This window comes from Lissotriton vulgaris, chromosome 8, assembly GCF_964263255.1.
Source record: "Lissotriton vulgaris chromosome 8, aLisVul1.2, whole genome shotgun sequence".
NCBI classification, from domain to species: Eukaryota; Metazoa; Chordata; class Amphibia; order Caudata; family Salamandridae; genus Lissotriton; species Lissotriton vulgaris.
Genome location: NC_141696.1, coordinates 1,386,953,208 through 1,386,978,695, shown reverse-complemented (window position 1 = coordinate 1,386,978,695; position 25,488 = coordinate 1,386,953,208). Strand labels below are relative to the sequence as shown.

The following is a 25,488-nucleotide window of genomic DNA, read 5'->3' as shown; positions in this document are numbered from 1 at the left end:
TTCTAGTCCAGAGCCACAAGGATTACTTGGACCTGGTCGTTCGTGATCTTCTCAAGAACTCAGGGCAGGAAAGGCATACAGGCCTGCGCTCCCCATCAGATGAAAAGCGTCTCCGAGCGAGAGCCGTCTTGGAAACTCCAGCGTGCAAAACTACAGACATTGCGCATTCTCATTGGTGTCTTAAAAAATCTAACCAAAGCTCTCCCCACTGCTAAAAGAGACATTGCACTATTTCCAGATGGAGACACCACTCATGATCCACTAGGCATCTTCGGCTGAGTTTGTCTAACCTGGTGTTCAGAGTTTTGAACAACCAGGGATATGCCCTGACGTTCCAGTCATTTCCAGAAGTGCAGGGCTACTTGGCAAAGGGTTCACGACGCCACTTTGCCCTGTTTGTTGCAATACTACAACGCCTTCCCTTGATGGATGGTAGAAAAGCTTTCAATGCCAGCCGGATCGCCCGGAGCTCCAGAAGGTTGATGCGGAGCCCAGATTCTGCCAAAGACCAGAGGACTATGACCTCCACCTTGCCCAGGTGGCGACCCCATCCCAGGAGAGATGCATCTGCACCACTGTCAGATCTGGTTGGGGTAGAGAGGAGTCTGCCGCTGACTAAATCGCAGTTCATCAGCTACCACAGCAAATCTTTTGCAGTTCCCTCCAAGCTCTAGTCCATGCCGTAAACATTCCCCTAATGCTGCACCCACTGGAACATCAGCTCCCACTGCAGAGCCTGCATGTGCCAACTGGGCATGTGTCACAAGCAGGATGCAGAAAGCCATGAGGCCCAGCAGTCTCATAGTCCGTCTCACGAAACCCAGGATAGAGGCTGAAACATATCCTGAATTTCCTAGACTCACCGTTTGGACGGATAAGTCCAAAACTACATTGTGTTAAGAACAGCTCCAATGAAAGAGAGTGTCTGAGACAGAGTGAGGTGTAACTTCGGCACGTTGACTGTGAACCCCAGCAAGTGCAGGAGGTCCGCCGTAGTCTGGAGGTGGGAGACAACTGCCTGGGGAAACTCTGCCTTCAACAGCCAGTCATGGAGGTAGGGGAAGACTGGCACCCCTGATCTCCGCAGACAAGCTGCAACCGCCGCCTTCACCTAGGTGAACCCTGTGGGGTGCTGGTAAGGCCAAAAGGGAGCATGGCAAATTGAAAGTGCTTGTGGTCTACTGTGAACCGTAGGTAACGTCTGTGGGCAGTCGGGACAGGAATGTGAAAGTATGTGAATGTGTCCAACACCACTATCCAGTCTTCCGGTTCCAGGGCAGACAGGACTTTAGTGTGTGTGAGCATTTTGGATTTTTGGGCACAACAAAGTAGCAGGAATAACAACCAAATTACTTCTGGCGTCAGAACCCTCTCGATGGCTCCCTTGGCCAAGCGAGCCACCACTGCCTTACGTAGTAGGAGAGATGGTCCTCTGTCAGCCTGTAACAAATGGGTGGAATGGGTGAATGGGAAGATATGAAGGGGAGGGAGTAGCCCCTTCGGACAATCTGAAGAACCCAGCGCTCTGATGTTATTGACCTTCAGTAAGCAAGGTGATTGTGTCTCTTGTCTCCCACTGGGGGCCCATGGTGGTTGGAGGATGAACTAAAGGGGTTTAGACGCAATGGCTGCCATGGAGTGGTGGACTGGCCAGACCACTGGCTGCCTGACCCCCGGGGTCTGTGGGGAAGGTGTCCTTGGTCACACAGAGGCTGGGGAGTTTGCATGCTGAGGTGGCTGGACGGGTTAAGACGTGGCAGGAAGCCTCTTATGAGGCTGCGAAAGGCGGACTGGGGTTGGCAGGGCCATGGAAAGGCCCAAAGACCTAGCTGCAGCTGTGCTATCCTTGAAGCACACCAACGCTGAATCCACCTTCTTTCTAAAGAGATGGGAGCCATCAAAGGGCTTGTCTATAAGCAACACTTGGACATCCTCCGAAAAGCCAGTCGTCCTCAGTCAGGCGTGGCGCCGCAAGGCCACTGACGAAGAAACTACTCTGCTTTGCAATTCAGTCGTGTTCAGCCCACATTGGATCGTGAACTTCGTTGTGTCTCTCCTGTCTGCCGTAGCTTGGAAGGGTTTGGCCCAGGCTTCTTCAGGGACCATGGGCAGCAGCTGCACAACTGAATCCCATAGAGCATGGAAGTAATACACAAGAGGCACATGGTGTAAAAGGACCGCAGTGTCAGGCTGGAGAAAGAAACAATTTTCTTGCCTAAGGTGGCCAGGCTCTTGGATACCCTATCTGGTGGGGTAGTAGGGAATGCACCAGGCTTTACCAGGGAAGTGGAGGTTTGGATCTCCAAACTGTCAGAGGTAGGGTGAAGCATGAGGCAACTGGGGCCCCATGGAGTGGGGCAGTAGCGGCAAGCAATTGATTTGTTCACAGGGTTTGGAGCAGGTCCAAATGAACATCTGTAAGGACTTCGTTAAATGGGAGAAGTGGTTCTGAAAGGGTCACTCTTGGCTGAAGCATCTTTGTTAAAATGCAAGTCTGGACGGGTACTGAGGGAAGACTAAGGCCAGGACCTCAGCTGCCCTTCTCATCACCATAGCAAAGATGCTCCCGCCAGTATGTGGGAAGTTGTCCAGTTCACTGGCGTCCGCCAATTCCTCACAGCAGTCCATGTTGGGGTCTAGGAGCTTGTATTAGTCAGGGTCTCTCCCAATCTTCCCAAAGTCCCAGTCCATATGAATAGGGCTCCTGCCTGGCAGGAATGGTTTCAGTCTGCACGGGACGACGCACCTCATCTCCATATCAGAGTCAGGAATGAGAATGCGGCCAGCGACGCCAGGAGCGTCAGCATTGGGACCAGAGCAGAGGAAGGTCGAGGTGGTACAGTGCAGGTTCGGATCCACCTGTGGATGCATGGGGCCTGACTGGAGCTGGAGTTGCAGAACCGCAGGCAGAGAACCAGTAGGGGCGCCGCCCGAAACAGCGGGGTCCGAAGGCATACTAGCATGGATGAGCCGCCCATTTATGAGGTGCATGGCCTCATGAAAATTCTCAAAGCTGGACGGGGGTCGCTCTGACTCGGAAAGGAGAGGAGCTGGCCCAGGCACAGGCTCTTACCTGAGACAGGTCTCAAATGACAATGCTCCTTCACCTCCCTTGGATGATTTTGTTAGATGGGGTGAAGTCTTAGACCTCTTCAACTTCTTGCTCTTTTTCTTCTTGTGGGACACACCAGAAAGCTACTATGAGTGCGATGAAGATCTTGGGCTCTGAGACCAATCCCGGGACCTACCTAACAACCAGGATTAAAACCGCCACATTGTCACAAGTCAAGGAGGTTGAGGGAGCGCTCACTCAAGGCCTTGGGGTGCATGGCACAGCAGTCAATGCGGGTCTTCGCCTCTTGGTTCCAGGAAAACAAGATGCACGTCTATCACTGACATCTGTTGGTGACAAGCGCCGCAGAGCTTGAAACCAGCTTTACTAGTGGACATCCTGCGACACCACGAAAACTCCTCTAAAAATAGTTCAATAAAAAGTCAAAAAAGCGTCAGTCAAAAAACAACTGGCTGTAGCTTTCTCTCCAGATCTGTGCTGACTGGTGCGTAAAGTGAAGAAATTATGCCTGCGCATTGTGGTGGCACCTTATATAGGCACCAAGCACATCTCTTTTGGCGTGGAGATGCCACATGGAGCCGTAAAACACCACCTATGGGAGAGCAGGGGTACCATCATGAAAAAATTGCCGGATCCAGTCTGACGCCTGGGGATAATTCTAAAGTAAGGATTCAGTGGCTGGAAGGCTTTATCAGATGGACACCATTAGGAACATATCTTGGTTAAAGGTGGACTTCTACAGTAGAGTGCAAGTAATGCATTGCTTTCTTATACAGAAGTGGCTCATTGGGTTATCCATAAGAACCATTATAACCTTTGAACTTGCCATCGGAGAAAGGCTATTAGGGGTAAGAGGGCTGCTTTTATGTCCCGCAAACTGATGTGAAGGAATAGATGTGATCTGTCCCACACATCACTCATGGAGAGACCTCTGCAGTGAACCACCCCACCTGTCCCTCCCCGCAAACAACAACCATAATATGCAATCACATTAGCGTCAATACACCAGCAGACTGTCAGCATTGTCATATCATCTCATCACTGAAATGGGATATGGGCTTTAGCAGACAGGAAGGCCACACGGGCAAGGTCTTTGAGAGGCTACTGCCTCCATACAATGTGATTGTGTGACTATGCCCGAAGTCAACTGAATCATTTTTTCCTTTGTTATTTTTTTGTTTTATAATGAATTAGACCAGATATTTTTATACCAATAGGCTAAGATAATGTGATTAATAATAATAGAGTAGACAAAATTAAGAATAGTGTAGACAAAGATGTCTTGCTGTGCCTTATTGACTATTGTGATCAAATTACTGATTTACTTGAGCAAAGGATTCCATACATTTTATTTGTGTTTTTAAACTAGGAGTTAAACCAATTAAAACAATAAATGTCAAAGGATTTCAAAATGAACATCTATGACTTGGAAGCCTTTGTAAGGGCCATCTTAACTTAGAAACTGGATTACATTTAGAAAGGTAGATATCAATCTAACAGCTGTATTCAAGAATGATGTAAAAATAAGTAATACCTGCATTATTATTCGCATAATCTGATTACCTATTCCTTAATCCTCAATTTAACAACTGCCCTTGATTGTGGGGCTGAAGAGAAGACCTTTACCAATTTCTTCAAACTTACAAAAGTAATCCTAATCAGCATCACAATTCAGGGCATTGAGACCCATGTTACTCTTTGCTTTGCTGCTGAAAGCTGCTGCAGTGGAAAAATGTCAGAACAAAACTTCAGAGTTAGAGATGTTCAGTTTCATAGTACTACGCCCCCGCCATTTAGCCACCAAATCTATATTTCCTTAACCATAGACAAAAGTTGCTGGGCCCAACTTACAGCTAAATAAATAAACAAATAAGAGTAGTCTACATTGGCGTGAATAGGAAATCAACTGACTCTAAGTAGGCTCATAAGGGCAGTAAGCTCCGAAAGAACAGTGAGCATAAAGATAATCTTTGAAAGACACCAAATTCAATTCAAGGAAACTGGTACAGATTCCACCACCTCCAGTTTCCTTTTTCTTAAAAGGGAGCAACATAAAAAGTACCCTAAAAGAGAAAGATGACTGACTGTAGTTGGGCCCACAAGAGAACATGGTCCAGTCACACCACTTTTGTATGGCAAGTAACAGTGACCTTCAGCGTGACAAAAGTATCCTGGCAAGCTCTGAGCTTGGGTGTGAAGGATGGAAGGAGGTTGATCCTACTCAAGGTAAAGTAGGATTTATATATATATATCCTGGTATCAGAATCAAAGGAAACAACCATCAAACCACTAGTACTGGTTAAGACTGTGAAAAGAATCCCTCCATAATATGGCGTGTAAATGTGGAGCCTGTGCTGTTCGCTAACGAGTATGGTGTTGCTCAGGAGTTGAAGCCAACCTCGCCCGTCCACCCCCACAACAGGATGTCCTCTTTCTCCCTCTCAATAGCCTCCTACTTTGTGCTGAATCTATGCTGAAGTGAAGTATAGGAGAGGGAATTGAGATTGGTCGAGCCTTTTCAGGATGGGACAGAAACAGCGAGTATGGCCACTTGACACAACTGCATACCTACTACAGGGCATGTAAGTTGTAAATGAATAGGTATAGAAGCAGTTTCTGGCTCCATGAGGTGGTGAAGCTGTAGTCCAAGACAGCAAATGAGGAGGTAACAAAAGCTCTGGTGGTAAACATAATGAATAGTAAAAAGCATGTATTTCACAAGAATGTTCTGCAGGTGTACAAGTTGACATACATATGTTTTACAGGTTACAATGATTATACATATAATATGATGTATACAGACAGTATGCAGAAGACAGGTGATCCTCTGTGAAAATTAATAAAGTATCTTTAATGGTGATATAAATACTTGAGCCAGAGACAGAAGGGTACATCTGAATGCTTTAAGCCTTGAAGCCCTAGGTTCTGTGCCCTTACTTCTAGGGGATAACATTAATCCACAAAGCATTTGCACCTAGAAATCTGTAAACTCACCAAATTCTCTGCTGAAACTGACAGAAGATATAGCCCCTGAGAGGAGTGTATTACATATGAAGGTAAACTTCTGGGATAGCACTAGTGAGACTTCCATTCATTGATCAAAAAAAGACTGCTTAATTTTGAAGAGTGCTGTAATAGAAATCTACAGATTAAGCTCCAGAAAGGAAAAATAGGTATTCCCTGTAGGGTTAGATGAGCTGCTGAAACTCACATAACCTTCGTAATCATTTGGGAGCAGACGCTAGGCTTTAGGGAAGGTATCAGCATGACAGGGGTGACCTGATGGGAAGACACTCGTTTTCATGATGTGCTTCTTTGATTGGCATATGGAAGTAGGTATTGTAGCGATCCAGAATGGACATCGAGTCTTCCTCCTACATCACCTCCGAGATTTGCGCTAAAGCCACCATCTGGAAGAACTGCACAATCAGAAACTGATTCACACTGCAAAAAGACTCAGCATAACTCTGATAACCCTAGTAAACTTGAGCCCAAGTAGTATCAAAAATAAAATACCAGTCCAATTGTGTTTTCTGGAACAAGTTCAATACCTCCCTGGTGAAGTATTTGAATACTGACCATTAGTTCTGGAGCACTCTTAAAATCTTGGACACAGGCTTTATTGATGAAAGATTTAAAGTATAGACCTCATTGTCGATGCGAAGTAATCATTGGTTTTTCAAAGTGCTCACGGATGGTAAAAAGAATATGCCCTCCTTCCTGGAGCATTTGGCGTCCTGACAGAAAGTCAACTTGCTTTCTTCTTGTGTAAAACTGTGGTTGTAGGTAGGATTGGTTTGGGCTTGAAATGATTTTGCATTTTTGAGGTGCAGCAGATAGTTTATAATTAGCTTGTTATCAGGCCTTAAAGGCATGTTCAGTTATGCAAGTTCCTAGTTGGAGAGGAATTCCAGTAAAATTGCTCAAAGTTATCGCCATCACAGCACTTGTGTTTTTGCAACATTTAATCCATAGATGGGGAAATCAAGGTTTTAAATATCGGAGCAAAGTACACAACTTTGCATTGACGTTGTAAGGAAGAAGGACACCAGGCAATGGGTGAGAGTAGCGATGGATAGAGAACAAAAATGACTTTTGGGATAGAGATACTAGAGCAGGTGCGTATCAAACTGATGTGACGTCTAGATAAGGAGAGATGCATATTGAAGGAGGATTAATAAAACAGCTGGTGAGCCCTGGGTTTATAGTTTGAGCAGAGTCTTTCTGTTATGTTGCCTTTAAGCAGGCCAGTTTAATCCTAGATCAACTTGACACATAACTATCTCTTTAAATTGCTTGGGGGCAGACAACGACAATTACAGATATTTTGTTTGGCCAACTAAATTAAAAGCTTGAGGTACAGAAAGTCCAGGGTGATATCTGGCTCAAGCATAGGCATCAATGACAAGACGGTGGTCAAGTTACAAACAAAACCCTGTTTTCAATGGATAGGAGGGAATACCCAGACTTCCAGCAGTCAGTCTAGGTAAGGAGATGTGATGATAAGGAGGGTGGGATATCATAAGCTGGATAGAGTTGAAGGGAATGAAGGAGTGAGGTTTCAGCCCCGAGAGAGACAGTCTTGAGTTTTCCAGAGCAAAAGGGAAAGGTCACTACAGGACAGGCACCAACAGCCCTTAGCAGGAAGGCAGGGAGTCTTCTACATAAGAGGCAGAGAGGATTCCCAACTGCTGCACAACAAGGCCACTCCACTCAAACCAGCTGCATACAAAGTGATGGTCTATGTTGATGACTGAGGGGCAGGTGACTTTGTGCTCAAGCTACAGTAGGCTGCTTGGTGCAAGGTTGTAATGAATGTCCTTTTGATGTCTCCTTCACACTCACAGCTCTCTCCTCTTGGGGTTATGGACAGTGTAACTTAAAAATAATGAGGCAAGAAGGTGTCTAGAGGAGGGGGAAAAAAGCATATCAGATGGGCTCAGGATGCTTAGAAATGCGAGCAGTAGCTGTGGCATGGAGGCCTGCATTCAGGAGTAGATAAGACAGGTTTTGCAAACGATGTTTAAGGGCCACAGAAGCGTCTGGGTCGAGGGAGGCCTAGCACGCTAACAGGGATGAAAAGCGAGAAGATTTAAGACAGCAAAGTAAGGCCCTACCACAAATGATTAAATGTCTTACATTAAAAAAGTGTTGGGAGAAAGGTCCTCAGCATTCTTGTGTAAGCCAAGCTGTCCTACTCCTGTATGGGGTAGGACAGTCCTGTGCGTTTTCCCACAGTGAGCTCAACAACTATGCAAGACCATAAGAAGTACTCCTGATTTATTCATGGAAGACATCAGAGCTGGGCTCTAAAGTCTAGAAGGCACCTACGTCCACCCCTCGATGTAAGTGGCTACTGCCCTCCTAACCAGGGCTATGAGAAACCAACAGTGGTAGGAGCAAAATCTATAAATTGGGTCCAGGTCTGTTTACCTCTACCACTATAGATGAACTGTCTATTGACTAACTTTACCTAAAGCGTGTGCAGCCTCCCATTACTAGATTCCATTGACTTCATTATGCCTGGGAGAGGCACGAAGTGGGAGAAAGAGAGAGGAAGAAAGCAAGACAGAGAAATAAAAAGAGGGAGAGAGAGTGGCAGAAAGAGACAGAGAGAAGGGGAGGGAGAAAAAGAGAAAGTGAGAAAGAACAAAGGAAAGAAATAAATAACAGATGGAGAAGTGTGAGAGAGATAGAAAAACAGAGATAGATAGAGAGAGAGAGACAGACAGAGAAAGAGAAAAACAGAGAGAGAGAGAGAGAGAGAGAGAGAGAGAGAGAGAGAGAGAGAGAGAGAGAGAGAGAGAGAGAGACAGACAGACAGACAGACAGACAAAGAGAGAGAGACTGTGTTTTCCATGTGTGCCTGAATAAGTGGATTATGGAGTCTTCTGTACATCCCATGTATGCCAGATTGTGGTTGACCCTTGAAGGGGCTCCAGGTCCATCTTGCCCCTGGCAGCCTGCACAAACTCCTCTCACTATCCTGTTCCAGAAACCACTGATGTCTGTGGGTAGGGTAAAGAAGCCCACCAGATCCCCTTTAATGTAGCCACAGTTCCCTTGTGAGAAAGAAAAGAACCTTTTCCCGTTCAGGATCTGCAATGTCGTATGTGGAAGATTGTAAGAGTTTTTATTATTTGAGACGCAACTTCAAGTTTCTCAAAGACAATGAGATTGTGGGGAAATATTTTAGGGAATTACAACCAACTGAGGATATGTATTGGTAGTGGTACCTATATGTTCCTGAACCCTCTAAAATCGAATGTAGTCTGTGTGTAACACATGAAGACATTCACAATTTCTATACTCTATAGGGTCATGAGCCTCAAGAGGTGATAGTGCACTGTACGGAATCTGTACAAAAACGAAAATAACATGTACTATATTTTTGCAGTGAAACATAATATATGAAATTGGTTGGCATATTTCTATGTTACAGATTACTACCTTTGTTTTATTGTGGCCTTTGTTGACTTTCTTCTTGTTCCACACAGCCGCTACCGATGCAATTAGATGAACTCCCAGATGCGCAGTTAGAGGATTCAAAAAATCCAACACCCTTTGCTTCAAAGTCTATGGAAAATAGAAAAAGCACATCAGTGGTTCAGTGTTTTGGGGTAAAGGTAGCAAAATGCCCACTGGTTATAGTTTTACTGACCTAAAAAATACAAGAGCACGACACACAAACATAACTGTTCAGAAAACACACACAAACTCTGGTTGTGCCACACAGTTTGAGATAAATTCTTTTAATTATGATAGCAATTACAACTTCTCATTACTTAATAGCAATAAAGTTCTAAATGACTAAACTAGCACGTTCACAGATTCCTCACATCACGATTATGAACAGCAAACATGTTGAAAACTGTCTTGGCGCGGAGGAACACTGCCTCTCCGTGATCATAAGTTCTTGTCTTGCATAGCACTATATAAACGAACCAGACAGTCTATCAAACAAAGGTGAAATTATGAATATTAATTCATAACCAATATTTTCTTTGCTTTGAAGACATGGATCAAAGTATCCCGGTAGTCGGAGGCAAAGAAACTGGAAACATGTGGTATTTGGGGTGAGAGGAACAATCCAAGCCCAAGGTGACTGTTTTTGGTTTAGAATATTGGTACTACATCACAGGTCCTGGTAAAGAAATGCGGCACAATATTGAAGAAGTAGGATAAGGGGTACAGTTTGGCAAGCGATCACAAGAAGGCATCGATAAGTCAGAAGGCTATTGTTTACATAATAGGTGGATTTGCTCTAGGATTCAAAAGTTATGCAGCTAAACTGCCCTGGCTACGGTGCAAGATGGTACGTAAGGGCTAGGCTGATCCAGTTGACAAAAGAACCAGAGGTAGACAGGTATTCGCACAGACCAAGAGAAGAGTGTACGTGCTTGTATGCTTAGAATCCACTATACATTTCTTCATTTGTGTCCCCAGTACAGTAGGCTGAAGAGCTGAATGTTCAAACCATTCCTTATAGATAAAGAAGTTAGGATGGTAAGGAAAATGCTACTTACCCAGTATGCATCTTTCATAGGCATACAGAGCTGTAGAGTCATATGCTCTGCATAGATCGACATCTAGTGTTGGGTCCGGATGTTTGCACTTTGTTTTTGGCCGAAGAAGTCTTTCCAGTCATAATGTAGGTGACTCCTCCTTGCGGTGATAGTGCGCATGGGCATCGACTCCATCTTTAGATTGTTTTGCCACAGAGGGTGATGATGGAGTTAGTAAGAGTAGTAAAGAGAGATGTCTATGTATATTGTATCTAAGATGTTACTGCAACTGGTAAAGGTATCCGAGGAGGCAGGTCGGCCCATATGACTCTACAGCTCTATATGCCAAGAACAGATGCATACTGGGTAAGTAGCATTTTCCGTTCGAGGCATATGAGCTGTTGATCATATGCTATGCATAGACTATGTAGCAGTTATCTCCCAAAGTGGTGGGTAACCTGTAGCTTTTGCAGTGGTCTGAAATAGTGTCCGTAAAACTGCCTGGCCCACACTAGTTTGCTGTCTTGCTAACACATCTACACAATAGGGTTTTGGTGAAAGTGTGTGGTGTAGATCAGGTTGCAGATTTGCAGATGTCATCAATGGGTATATTTCCTAAGAATGCCATAGAAGCTCCAATTTTGCATGTAGAGTGTGCTCTAGGGGGAATTGTTAATGTGTGTTTAGCTTTTGCATAGCTTATTTGAATGCACTTAACTATCCACCTTGCAATACCTGATTTTGATATTGGATTGCCTTTACGTGGTGGAGCCAAAACAACAAAAAGTTGCTTGGTCTTCCGGAAAGGTTTTATCCTTTCAATGTAGTATAGTAATTCTCTTTTGACATCTAAGGTGTGAAGAGCACGTTCTGCCACAGAATCTGGCTGAGGGAAGAAGACAGGTAACTCAACAGATTGGTTGATGTGAAAGGGAGAAAAGACTTTAGTTAAAAAGTTGGGGTTAGTCCTAAGAACCACTTTGTTTTGGTGTATTTGTAAAAATGGTTCTTGTATGGTTAGCACCTGAAGCTCACCCACTCTTCTCAGAGATGTGATGGCTATAAGGAAGGCTACCTTCCAGGTGAGAAGTTGTAGTTCACATTTGTGCAATGGCTCAAAGGGGGGACCCATTAGTCTTGTAAGAACGATGTTGAGATTCCACACTAGAGCAGGGGTAAGTTTGGGGGGAATTACTCTTTTAAGTCCTTCCATAAATGCTTTAATAGCAGGCACTCTAAAGAGAGACAAATGCTGTCTGTTTTGCAGATATGCAGCTATTGCAGCAAGATGTAAGCGTATGGATGTGTACCCTAAATTAGAGCGCTGTAAATGTAATACATAACAAATGATGTTTTGTATTGAAGCATCGAGTGGATTGATTTGATTGTTGTCACAGTAAATCACAAACCGCTTCCGCTTTGCTGCATAGCATGCTCTTGTGGTAGGGCGCCTAGCCTCTTTGATGACATTCATGCAGTCTGGTGGAAAATTAAGATAGCCAAACTCTAGGATTTTAGGTGCCAGATCAGAAGGTTGAGATGGCTGACATCTGGATGTCTTATCCCTCCATGGTTCGGAGTGAGGAGATTGGGAGTAAGATGTAGTTTTTGGTAAGACACTACAGATAACTCTAACGGGGTTGTGAACCAGGGTTGACAATGGGATTACTGTCAGGGACTGTTGTCTGAGCTTCCGAAGCACTAATGGAATGAGTGGGAGAGGAGGAAAAACGTAAGCAAATATTCCTGACCAGTTCATCCATAGTGCATTGCCTTTGGACAATGGGTGTGGATACCTGTACGCAAAGTTTGGGCATTTCGGGTTTAGGTGGGTGGCGAACAGATCTTTCTCTGGGAAGCCCCACATTTGGAAGAATGGGAGGAGAACCGGAGGGTGGATTTCCCATTTGTGGATTTGTTGTCATCGACGACTGAGCAGATCTGCAATCTGGTTGTTTACTCCTGTAAGTTGTTCTGCAAGGAGATATATTTTGTGAGGTATGTCCCATCTCCAGATGCTCTGGGCTAGCTGTGAAAGCTGGAGAGAGTGTGTCCCTCTGTTTTTGTAAGTAGTATATTGCAGTCATGTTGTCTGTACGAATCAGGACAGCTTTACCTACCAGATGAAGTTGAAATTATTTCAATAATAGAAAAATTGCTAGCAGTTCTAGATGGTTTGTTGTGTTATGTTATGTTATTAAGTACTTGACAAGCGTACGTTCACCAAACGGTTTCTTGGCGTTGGATTGGAGGTAATGCAGCATCGGAGGGGAAGCCTAATTGTCACATGCCTGAGAAAACAACCATGTCTTCAGCTGATTCCTGAAAGGTGCATAGAGGGGGACCGACCTCAGCTCCACGGGGAGCGAATTCCAAAACTGAGGAGCTAAGAGTGCAAAACGGGAGCCACCATGTTTTATGCGTTTAAAAGTAGGAGTGACTAATAGGTTCAGATGGGAAGATCCTAGATTACGAGCTGGAGACATAGCCTAGAATCTTGGACGAGATAAAGGCTGGACTGTTGCTGTGAAGGGCCTTGAAGATTGTGCAGCCCATCTTAAACAAGCCACGCATAGCCACAGGGAGCCAATGGAGGCTTTTCTTCAGTGGTCTAACACTGTGCCATTTAGACTGGTGAAAGATCAGTCTAGCGGCCTGATTCTGGACTAGCTGGAGGCGTCTAAGTTGGTATGCCTGGATGCCTACATAGAGTTAATTGGCATAGTCCAGTTGGGAAATAACCAAGTCCAAGATTACCAAGGTCAGAGCTTCCCGAAACAGGAATCTTCTGATCTTCTTGATTCTACGCAATTGGAAAAACCCAGCAGAAACCACTGAGCTAATCTGGGCCTTCATCGATAGGTCATTGCTAACCACTATACCCAAACGTTTGGCTGAGCTAACAGGAAGAGGAGGGTTGTCCAGAGTAGAATGCCAAAGGCTTATGTGGACTTGTGTAATTTGCAGAGTCCACACATCGTGAATGGTAAGTTTTTGGAGATGAGCTCCCCAACCAGTGAGCGGTGCGTCTGCTGTTAGCAGTATCTGTGGAACTGGGTCGAGGAATGGCAGCCCCTTGGAAAGGTTTTGTATGTTCCACCATTGCAGAGATTGATGGGTGCAGGCTGTCCACCAACACTAGATCTGATAGCTGACCTTGAGCCTGGTTCCACTGACATGCCAAGCATTCCTGTAGGGAACGCATTTGAAGTGTTGCATAAGGAATGATTAAAATGCAAGACACCATCATTCCTAGCAATTGCATGAACACTTGAGCTGGTAACGAGTGTTGAGGCTGAAACTGAGAAATTAGAGTCTGCATGTTGCGAATTCTGAGTGGGTTGGGACACGCTAGTGCTCTTTGAGTATCTATTGTAGCTCCAAGATACAGTTGTGTGTTGGATGGTTGGAGAGGTTTACAGTGAACTCAAGGCTGTGAAGCAGTTGGAGAGTTTTTGAGTGTGGCGTAGGCAGCTTTGCTGTGAGCTGGCTTTTATCAGCCAGTCATCTAAGTAAGCGAAGACGTGAATGTGCTGTCTTCTTAGATGAGCTGCAACTACTGCCAGGCATTTTGTAAAAACCCTGGGTGCGGTAGTTACTCCAAATGGGAGAACTTTGAATTGATAATGTTGGCCGTCCATCACATCTGTGGAATTTCCGGTGAGCAGGGTGAATGTGAATATGGAAGTAGGCGTCCTTCAGGTCTAAAGTTGACAGAAAATCTCCTTGCTGAAGGAGTGGGAGCACCTGTTGAAGTGTGACCATGTGAAAGTGGTCCGACTGAATGTACAGATTTAGTTCTCTGAGGTCTAGTATGAGAGAGCCATCCTTTTTTTGGGAATTAAAAAGTACAGGGAGTTTACCCTGGTTCCCTGGTATTGTACTGGGACTGGCTCTATAGAGTGTTTGTCCAAGAGAGAAAGGGTAAGATGCTCTGGTGTCATTGCATGTGATCTTGGAAGAATGTTTGGGGGAGTGTCTGTAAGCTCCAGGCAGTAACCATATTGTATAATTTGTAGTACCCACTTGTCTGAGGTGATTTAATTCCAGACAGGTAGGAATTGAGAGAGACATCCCCCGACAGGGGTGGAATGACCGGGGGTAGCAGACTGAAGTCACTGTTGTTTCCGGGGGAAGTAAGTGTGGAGTTGCCCCTGCCTCTTCCCTTACTGTGGTTTCCACTAAAACCTCCACTGAAATACCATCTTGAAGAGGGGGATTGGTTGATGCCCTTGTAAGAGGAGGAGGGATGTTCGGTGAATACAGTTTTGGAACCACCCCTGTAAAAGGAGCGGCGAAAGGAACCCCTAGCGGCAGGTAACTGCAATGCCCCCATGGACTTTGGGACCTCTGTGTCTTTTTTAATTTTTTCCAGTGAGGTATCAACCGCCGTGCCAAAGAGATGCTCCTTATCAAATGGTTGGTTGAGGATGGAGGTTTGCGTAAGAGTATACTGGTGTTCACTGCACGAGCTGCTGTGTCTGCTGTGTCTAGGGCACTCCTGATGGATGTATTAGTAATCCGATTACCTTCCTGGATAAGGTCAGTAGCCTTAGATTTGTGTTCATCAGGTAAATATTGTATGAGTTTTTCTAACTCATCATAATGAGCCCTATCATAACGAGTCAGTAGAGCTTGAGCGTTGCCAATACGCCAATTATTTGCTGCCTGTGAAGCCACTCTTTGCCCGAGGCATCAATAAGCTTAGACTCCTTATCAGGAAGAGGAGCCTCACCTGTGGTTTGAGAGTTGGCTCTCTTGCGAGCATTGGAGACTACAAGAGAGTCTAAAGGTAGCTGGCTTCTAATGTAAACCGGGTCGGTGGGTCCGGGTTTATAGTTTTTGTCCACCCTAGGTGTAATTATTCTTGCCCGTACAGGATCTTTAAATACTTCATTTGTGTGTTTTAACAAGCCTTTTAGCATTGGTATGGTATGAGTGGTTCTTTAAGAAGAAGTGAGTGTTTCAAAGAGGAAATCCTCTTCTAAAGGCTCTTTATGAAGCTCCACCTCATGATATTGGCAGCCCTGTAAAGGAGCTCAATGTACCCAATGTTATCGTCAGGTGGGGAGGGTCTGGAGGAATACAAATCAGGGTAATTGTCTGTATTTGGGTCAGTATGGTAATCCTCCCAAGGGTCAGTGTCCTGTGGCCTATCCTGGTCTTTGTCCCCATCACCATCACCCTGTGGGTCAGGTGAAAGTGATGATGAGTTTGATGGTGTGATAATCAAATTGGGATCAGTGGAAGAAGGATGTGGAATGTAAGGAGGAGAAGGGTTAGTACCCACACTCTTCTTTTTAAGAGGAATATAGTAGTCCTCTGGTAGGTCAATCTTCAGTATTTTTGGAAGAGTGGCATGAATATGTCCTGTTTCAGGGTTGATCACAAGTTTTTCCTGCTTCGGATCCGACGGCGGGGCATCGATCTGAGGCTCTTTAGATGGTGTCTTTTTCTTTAGTTGCCGGTTCCCGGGTCAAAGGTTTCGGCTCCAAGCATTTAGGTGTGGAAGGTGGAATCATCAGCAACGATGGTATTGTGACCAACACATGTTTGGATTGGGTCTTGGTGCCGAAGGTGTTGGGTCGGTGCTGGAGTGGGGTCGGCTCAAGCCGGAAGGCTTCTCTTTCTGTTTCAGAGCCGGGCCAAAGGGCGGGGCTTCGGAAACTTTTGTCGGTACCGACCTTAGCCCGAGGGCAGAGGTGGGACCAGAGCCTTTGTTTTATGTTGTTGAGGGGGCAAAGGGGTATCTTTACTCATGGTACATTAACTCGGAGTAACCTGCTCCTCTTCTTACATGTCGGAGTCCACTTCAGACTGGCAGATAGGTTCTTCCTCCTCGGCTCCTTGAGCTTGATGTTCTGTGTCAGAATCTAAGCCGAAGATGTCGGGTGTGGAGTCGCTTTGGTGTTGCATCTCGTGAGGTCGAGCTCGACAGTTACAAAGTATCTTCTTCGATCAAAACGATCGACACGCGTCGCAGTCTTTCTCGTTGTGTTGTGGGGGCAAAGCATAGGTTGCACACTTCGTGGAAGTCGGTGCGTGGAAATTTAGCACGACACTCGGGACATAACTTGAAGGGAGTCCGTTCCATTGACAGCGAGTACGGTTGCCGCAGGTAGGCCCTATGGCCTGCCACGAGTTTTCCGAACAAAGTTTTTTCGTGGTGAAACGATACGTAACGAATAGGGAACCGCGATCGATAACAATATCGTCGAGGGTAGTGGATTGCTCGTCAAAGGGGTCCGAGAAACTGTGCCGAACCGGAGCGCAGCACTACACATCCAAAACCCGAAGGCAGAAAAAAACAATCTAAAGATGGAGTTGATGCCCATGTGCACTATCACCACAAAGAGGAGTCACCTACCTCGTGACTGGCAAGACTTCTTCAAACAAAAACAGAGTGCAAACATCCAGACCCAACACTAGATGGCGATCTATGCATAGCATATGTTCTACAGCTCATATGCCTCGAACAGAAGGTTTTGACCATATGGCTGACACCAATATGACCATTATCGAGGCTGTAATGTAATATAAAAGCAGAGTATCATATGAAAGCAGATGGGTAATGCAGGCTGCTTAATAGTTTTAGTAACATAATTTATGTATCTTCCACCTAGTGTACTGCAGACCTGCCAACTTGCACAGTGCCACCGTGTTTCACACGATATCGGCTCCTTTTACAAGGCCACCCGGTGAGGAGCCGATATCATATGGTGGGCACACAATTAGCTGGAAGCCCCTGCAGGGGGCAGGTTTCCAGCTAATTGGTTGGGAATTTAGTTCAGCCGATGTCTAGTCTGAGGTGTGAAACCTCCCCACGACATCGGCGGCTGCCCCAAAAGCTTTCATTTTGGTTTTTGATAGGGAGGTGGGGGAAGGGGAGGCATTATGGGAGGTGGGGGAGCTATAGATTTAGAAGTGTCTTGGGCTGTGATCGGCGCTAAGCCCCCCCCCCCCATTAATGGCCACGCCTCCTCCGCACACAGTGAGAAAAATTCAGACGTTGGCAGGTCTGGTACTATTTTAGGAACACGTCTTAAACTGATTTTTTTTAAATAGCATCTGAATGTGTTTTAAATGTTTACTGTTGATTTAAGGTATTTGTATTTAACATGAATTTTATTTGCACTTTTTGGGTCACCAAAGTTCCTAATACAGAGAGTTACTATTTATTGAGGCTTGTGAGGAAGCAACACCTCCATCAGGAGGACAGCACCCTAGGCACCAGCGTTTCCCACAGGATGGGAGGCTGCCACGTGTCTCAGTGGTCTGCTGCCGTTGTCATCACATTTTGTAGGGACCCCATCCATTCACACATACACGCACTAGTGCAAACAAGACTAACAGGGTATTTCTTTTAGGAATTATAAGTACCATCACCAATCGAGAATAGACTTTATACTGATTAATAAGAGATTGGTAGACACTGTTAAAACCATCAAATACCTTCCCCTACACCTATCAGATCATTCGGCGGTGTTGTTGGAACTTATAATATCATTAACAGTGCCAGCAAGGATCTGGTCTTTTGATCGTTCGCTACTCTCCCACCCTGAAGATCTTCTTATATTAAAGACCGAAGTAGCGTCCTTTATAGAAATAAATGTAGGTTCGGCCGGAGTAGGACTCGTCTGGGGCTCTCTTAAGGCATTTTTAAGGGGCTTAATTACAACCAAAGTTGCCTATAGAAGAAGAGAGTATAGAGAGGCAGTGGCCTCTGTTGAGGCGAATATAGCTAAGGTCCAATCAGACATTGACTCTAATACCACCTGTACGGATCATGCTCAGTCATCTTTGCGAGAAAAAATACTTTCCTTAAAGGGTCAATTAGCCTCAATTCTACATCAGAGGATACAGGAAAGATGGGAGGCCAGTAAAATTGCACATTTCCAGTATGGGGAAAGTGCTGGGAAACTACTGGCATGGAAAGCCAAAACGGATCAGGTCCGTAATAATATCAACATGGTTAAAGTAAACAATGTCCCTCAGTCTGCAGATAATGATATCAGAGAAGCCTTCCGAGATTATTTTCAGGGCATATATCATGAGAACAAGGTATTGGATCCTGACTTAATTAAAGTTTGGCTCGATAAAATCTCTCTCCCACGCCTTTCTGTTGCTCAGAGAGAGATACTGGCTAGAGAAATCTCTGAAGGAGAAGTGATGACAGCTATTCGGAAGGCCAAGGAGGGGAAGGCAACCGGGCCAGATGGCCTACCTGTTGAAATCTATAAAAACCTGGAACAAGAACTTGTCCCTTTTTTGACAATCCTGTTTAATCAGATTCTCTTGAATGGGGTGACTCCTCCACTATCATGGAATAATGCTTCCATTACTGTAATATTAAAACCTGGAAAGCCATCATCAGCATGTGGTTCATACAGACCAATCTCGATTTTAAATGGAGATTATAAACTATTCTCCTTGATTCTTGCGGATAGACTAGCCTCAGTTGCTCCTACAATTTTACATCCAGATCAGAGGGGGTTTGTTAGGGGGAGACAGCTTTCTGAATTAACTTACGATCTATTGGGAGCAATAGATCTAGCTGTTTTGGAATCCCTTCCTTTGGCCACCCTTATGTTGGACGCCACCAAGGCCTTCGACAGGGTCAATTGGTTGTACCTCTCGGAGGCCTTGGCTAAATTCAATGTGGGGAGCCGTTTTCGTCAGGCGATTAGTCTTCTGTACCAGCACCCTACTGCCTGCGTTCTGGTCAATGGGATCTTATCTGACCCTATTAATATCTCCAGGGGTACCCGACAGGGCTACCCTCTCTCCCCACTCCTTTTTGACCTATATTCCGAACCTTTTGCTCAGACTTTGAGGGATAATGTTAACATCAGGGGTTTTGTATGTAGGGGTTGGGAGAGAAAGGTAGCCCTGTATGCGGACGATATCCTCATTTTCACTTCTGCACCTAATTTGGCCCTTCCGGTAATTTTTAAGTTGGCCTCAGAATTTGGTGAGGTGTCGGGCTATCAAATTAACACAATAAAGACTGAGATGATGATTTGGAATATTGACCAGAATTCCCGAAGTCCTGATGTACGACCGAGCAAGGGGATGAGGTATTTAGGACTGGAGGTTGGGGGGGATATTGATTAGATTGCTTCCAATAACTTTTCGAGGGTGGCTATGGAATGTCGCAAGTTGCTTCAAAATTGGGCTCATCTTCCATTATCTTTATTGGGTAGGGTGAATCTTATCAAAATGTCCATCTTACCCAAGATAACTTTCTTATTTAATATTATCCCTTTATATTTTGAACCTACCTTGATTAAAAAAAAGACTAATAGGGTGATATAAAATCAGAATATGGCATCTTTATTATGAGGTAGGATATCTAGAGCCTTATATTTCTTTATACGTTCTAAATTCTATATTAACCTACTTTGTTATGTTATGTCATATTCTCATTATAAACTGTATTGACATTAAATAGGCCAAGCGGGAGATGGCCTTGCATTTTCTTCCTACTTTGGTTGCTTTGAAGTAAACAGAAGACGATCCCTTGACGGTTCCAAGGAGGTCTGTAGGTCTTTTCTGAACTTCTTCTTTCCGTATTACACCCCAGAGAAGTGCCATGGTGTGAACAATTCGAGGGAGCTCTTCCAAAATGGCGTTCCTTGCATTTTTTAGATTTGCAGGATCAATCAGGGACGACTACGAAATAAACAAAGCAACAATTAAAAGATCCAGATTAACAAAGTTAACAACGTAAAACTCAAGTCATAAATTCACAATTCTGAATGAATACAGCACAAGTTATTCTAAATAGGACACAGTGATCTGGATTCACAATAGTGGGTACACATACTGGCAATTGACAATGGGGCTTGCTGGCTGAGGGAATGGGCAGGCTGGCACAGCAAGTGCTGTGGTGGATTTGGGCAACATCCATTACAATACAGTCATTACAACGCACTACCTTTACAATGTAACTGTTATAACGCGACTGCCTTTACATTGCATGCCATTACAACGCATGTCATTACAGCGCATATAACTACAACACATGCCATTACAACGCAAGCCATTATAACGCATTATAAGGTAAGTAATGGAGATTTTTTTAGTTTTAGGGTGTGTATGGGTTTTGGGGTACTTGGGAATAGTAATTTTTACCCCTATACTATGCAACACTTTTCCTACTATTGCACTCACTGGAGTGGGAATAGTAATGCTTACCCCTACACTATACAACACTTACCCTCCTGTTGCCCTAAAAGTATTATGCATTGTTATGGTATGAATTGTAATGGTATGCGTTGTAATGGAATGTGTTGTAATGGTAGTTTTAAAAAATGCGTCGCAATGGCATGCGTTGTAAAATTATGTGGTGTAATGGTAGTTGTGATGTAATAACTGCGTTCTAAAAGCATGTGTTGTAACTGTTTGCGTTGTAACGTCATATATTCGTGAATTTTCCTGGCTGGTCCCGCCAATGTGTAGTAATGTAATGACAGCCGTGCATGCCTACTGATTTATGGTACATTGACTACCATAAACTACCTGCGAGAGCCCTGTACGAGGTGAATAGGGGAGTTGAGGTGCCCATCTTTAAACATCTCTTTACACCACTGGCCCTTAGACTGCACAGTGTGTGAGATTTAATTAAAAGTGTGTTAACTCATCAAATTATACAAAACAGGAATGCCGACAAATACAAGAGGGACAGAAAATAGTATCAAAGGGTTCAGCTTCAGCTATACAGCTTTGCTAGAAAAATAGATAAAAGATGGTGGAACAATAAAGACAAGCCATCACAGCGACTGATGTGAGTTCAGTATCAGCTCTGAAATGGATCAGGAAGCTGGTGACGGAACATCATCTGCACTTATGTTTGGACCCAAACCATTAGCTGAGGTGTTTCAATTGTTAGTGATGGACAAACCTCAAACTCCGCAACTGAGAAGGGGACAAGGAATCGCAAGAGAAGGTGTAGGAACAATAGGAGGGGTATTAAAGGGAGGAGAAGGATGGGTATTAAAGTGAGGAGAAAGACAAGAGGCCAATTCATTGAGAAAAACAAGAATCAATAGGAAACAGTGATGGATCTAATCAATGATATTTTGACCAAAGCTGAACTACAAATCCTTTGTTAGTTTTCTTCTACTGACCGAGATGTTTTTCAAATATGCACAAACTAGGCTGGACATATTCAAATGTATAATGAAATATAAATGACAGAGAAACATTGGGTAATCTGACTGTAAAAAGTAGAAAAAAATAAATAGGTCCTAGTCAAGAGAACACTACATTGTGAGATATGGGGTGCTTCAGGGTACTGATATATATATATATATCATGACACATTTACCATAACAGCACTAAGGCTGGATGCATAGCATGATTCAGCCAGCAACTTCAGACTTACATCTATGTACCACAGATGCCTTCAGACAAAGTAGATATTTGTCTGCTGTCTAGTACGGGCGATCTAAAGAGGTTACACAGGGACAGTAATAGGAAACCCATACATTAAGCTAATATGAACAATTATTATGAGAGCACAATGACAAAGCTGAAGAATAACCATAAATGTATTGGTAAATGTTGTGTACCCTTTCTGTAGGGTCACTGCTGAATTGTTTGCCTTCTTTTTGTTGAAACTGTTAGGAATTAGAAGCCTTGACATGTGGGATTGCAGGTATTTCGGTATTTAGCCCATATCCCTAACCCTAATTCCATTGCAGTTTATTGACGCTCCCTAAAGCGAGTACAGAGGCGCGGCAGAACGTAGCCGTTGCTTGGCTTACTGTTCCGGTACCACACCGCCCTCTCCACTTCATGGTTCCTGATCGCGTCCTCCGTGGCGTGCTACAGATCCCTCCGGGTGTTCTTGGAGATATTCCTGCCTGCTTTGAGCTGCCGCCTCTTCCTGCAGTATCCCGCTATCCTTGTGCGCTGTGAGAAAGTTCTTGCCGGTCTTCGGCATTTCTCTGTCTTCGCTTGCGCAAGCTCTTGCGGCTCCCCTACCTTTCCTCACGCATTTTGCGGGCGTCTTGCTCGACTCATTTCTTTTCCCTCCAGCCTTGTGGCACTAAGCAACCTTTATTTTTTCCCTGTTGTATCTTTACCTTCTGAGAGAGAGCGCTCCGCCCTGGTCGTCCCTCGGGCCGGGTGTCTCTCCTCCTGAGTGTGTTACTGCTCCGCTGTTCATACCCTTACACAGCCGGTCGGTACACCTCACTCCTTATATTGTTTGTTCTTTATGTGTCTGGTGTGTGAGTCCTTCGTGAGTTCTGTACTTCCTGGACTGTTTTTGGGTCTCCTGAATACCCTCTTCACTGAACTCATCGATAAGGCGAGCCTGACCTTCAGTTGGGGTAAGAATACCTGGTACAACCACGCATGTCAATGTTTCATTAATTGCAGCAATATCTGATAGGAAAACAAGTTACTTACCTGTAACTTCAGTTATCCAGTATTGGTATCTTTCATAGATTCACATGCCTGAATCATTCCCCGTCGTCGAGGCGGGAGTCCCACGGTAAATAAAAAAGCAGTGCCAAAAGCACTCTGTAGTAGTAGGCCCTAGAAAAAGGCCTGAGGCCTATATTATAGTAGCCTATCTACATCATTATGCTAAAAGGACCAAAGTCTTTGGTCCAACCAATCAGCTTACAGCACCCTCTAGAACCTTCCCTACAGAGCCAGCTCGCCTCAGATTTTCGTAGCACAAGTGCGAACAAGTATCGCCAACTTAGAGAACTGACTCTCCGGGGAGGAGGGTGGGTGCATGTGAATCTATGAAAGATACCAATACTGGATAACTGAAGTTACAGGTAAGTAACTTGTTTTCTTATCCAGTATTGATGTATCTTTCATAGATTCACATGCCTGAATCAGAATAGCAAGCAGTAAGCCAGGCAAAGTCGGTTGCGGATGGTGGGAGACTTATTGCAGTGCACCCCCATGAATGTATCGTCAACAACCAACAAACGCCTAGAGATTGATCTATTAATAAATCATGTTCAAGTTCCACATTCAAATTCTGCATTTTCCTTCTGGAAAGAAATCTTAAGCATCATACCAAATACACAACATAAGTCTGCATATTTAAAACAATCTATAGAATTGCATGCACTTTATATGAAATAAGCCAACATTAGTACCTGAACATACTCCTTATGGAAACAGGTGACGTAAAACAGCTTGGCCCACTGCCACATCATCCTGATTTGCTGATTGCAGGCAGTAGTGTCTTGTAAACGTGTGGACATTCTTCCATGTCGCAGCACGGCAAATGTTCTCAAGCGTCACTCCTGCAAACAAAGCCGCAGACGCTGCCACAGCTCTCGTGGAATGAGATCGAACAGACCTTGTCAATGGTCGATTAGCCTTGACGTGGCAGAATTGAATAGCGGATGCGATCCATCTTGAAATTGTAGCTTTAGTAACCGCTTTCCCCAATGTGGTCTGGCCATAAGCTACAAACAGTTGATCTGACTTTCTCAAAGTCTTGGTTCTCTGAAGATAGAATTTTAAGCATTGTTTGATGTCCAAAGAATGCAATGTTCTTTCAGCCGGGGTTGACGGGTTTGGAAAGAAAACTTTCAGCTTGACAGGCTCATTTAGATGAAACTGGGAAGGCACTTTCGGTATGAACGTTGGATTCGTTCGCAAAGTGACATAGTCCTGGGAGAAATGTAAAAAGGGCTCCTTTATGGGGAAAGCTTGAATTTCTCCCACTCTTCTTGCGGAAGTTAGCGCCAGTAATAAAGCAATCTTCCACGTCAAGAACTTTAGGTCAGCTCTATGGATAGGCTCGAACGGATGCTTCATCAGCTGTGATAGGACCGTGTTGAGCTCCCATTCCGGTGGTGAGGGCTTCACTGGGGGATAAGCCCTGAACAGACCCCTCATAAATTGTTTGATTAGCGATGAAGAGCAGAGTGATTGAGTGTTAGCCATCTTTCTGTACCTGGATAAGGCCGCTAAGTGGACCTTTATTGACGAAAAAGAAAGACCAGATTGCGCTAAATGCAATAAATAGGGTAATATCTTTTCTGCTGGCGTCTCTATAGGGTGTAAAGCACTAGAGATGCACCATGCGCAAAAACGCTTCCACTTGAGACGATAAGTTTTTAATGTACTCTGGGCTCTTGCCTTCTCTAAAATGTCTCGGCAGTCCTGAGGAATTTGGAGATGTTCGAATTCTAGGAAGGTAGGAGCCATGCGTGCAATTTCAGCGATTGAGGATCTGGGTGAAGTACCTGACCCTCGTTGCGTGACAGTAGCTTCGGAGTTACCCGCAGCTTGATCGGTGGCTCCTGAGAAAGTAGCATGAGTTCCTGAAACCAATACTGGCGAGGCCACTTGGGAGCAATGAGGAGCAGGCGACAACTCTCCATCTTCATTTTGCGCACCACTCGTGGAATCAGAGGGATCGGAGGAAAAGCGTATGCATAGGTCCCTGACCATCGCATTGAAAGGGCATTCCCCCTTGACCCCTGTTGAGGGTATCTGCTGGCGTAGTACCGGCATTTTTTGTTCTGTTGGGTTGCAAATAAGTCCAACTTCGGCTTGCCCCATCTCTGAAACACATAGATTAACTGGTCGTTGTCCAGTTCCCACTCGTGGCAATCTGACAAGGTTCTGCTCAGTTTGTCTGCCAAGGTGTTGTAGAGGCCTCTGACGTGCTCCACCTTGAGAGTTATGTTGTGAACTGTTAACCATTTCCATAACTCTTGGGCTTGTTTGGATAACGTTGCTGACCTCGTTCCTCCCTGCTTGTTGATATAAAACATGCTTGTGGTGTTGTCCGTTCTGACCAGGACCGAGGATCCTACTATCCTGGGGAGGAACGCTTGAAGAGACAGGCAAATGGCTTTCAACTCTAGACTGTTGATGTGGCATTTTTTGTGTTGTTGAGACCATTTTCCTTGCACTTGCAGG

The 25,488-nt window shown here is 44.7% G+C and overlaps 1 protein-coding gene across 3 annotated transcripts in view; it reads right to left on the bottom strand.

Moving 5' to 3' along the window:
* The window catches only part of DOP1B (DOP1 leucine zipper like protein B), an 870,802-nt gene that overhangs the window by 240,700 nt on the left and 604,614 nt on the right, over positions 1 to 25,488 (bottom strand). For all 3 annotated transcript variants that reach the window (XM_086935393.1, XM_086935394.1, XM_086935395.1), the window contains exons 21-22: positions 20,065 to 20,250; positions 9,524 to 9,649 (exon numbers count right to left, since the gene is read on the bottom strand). In XM_086935393.1, coding sequence (XP_086791519.1) covers positions 9,524 to 9,649; positions 20,065 to 20,250 — 312 coding nt within the window. The remainder of the gene's footprint in view (positions 1 to 9,523; positions 9,650 to 20,064; positions 20,251 to 25,488) is intronic.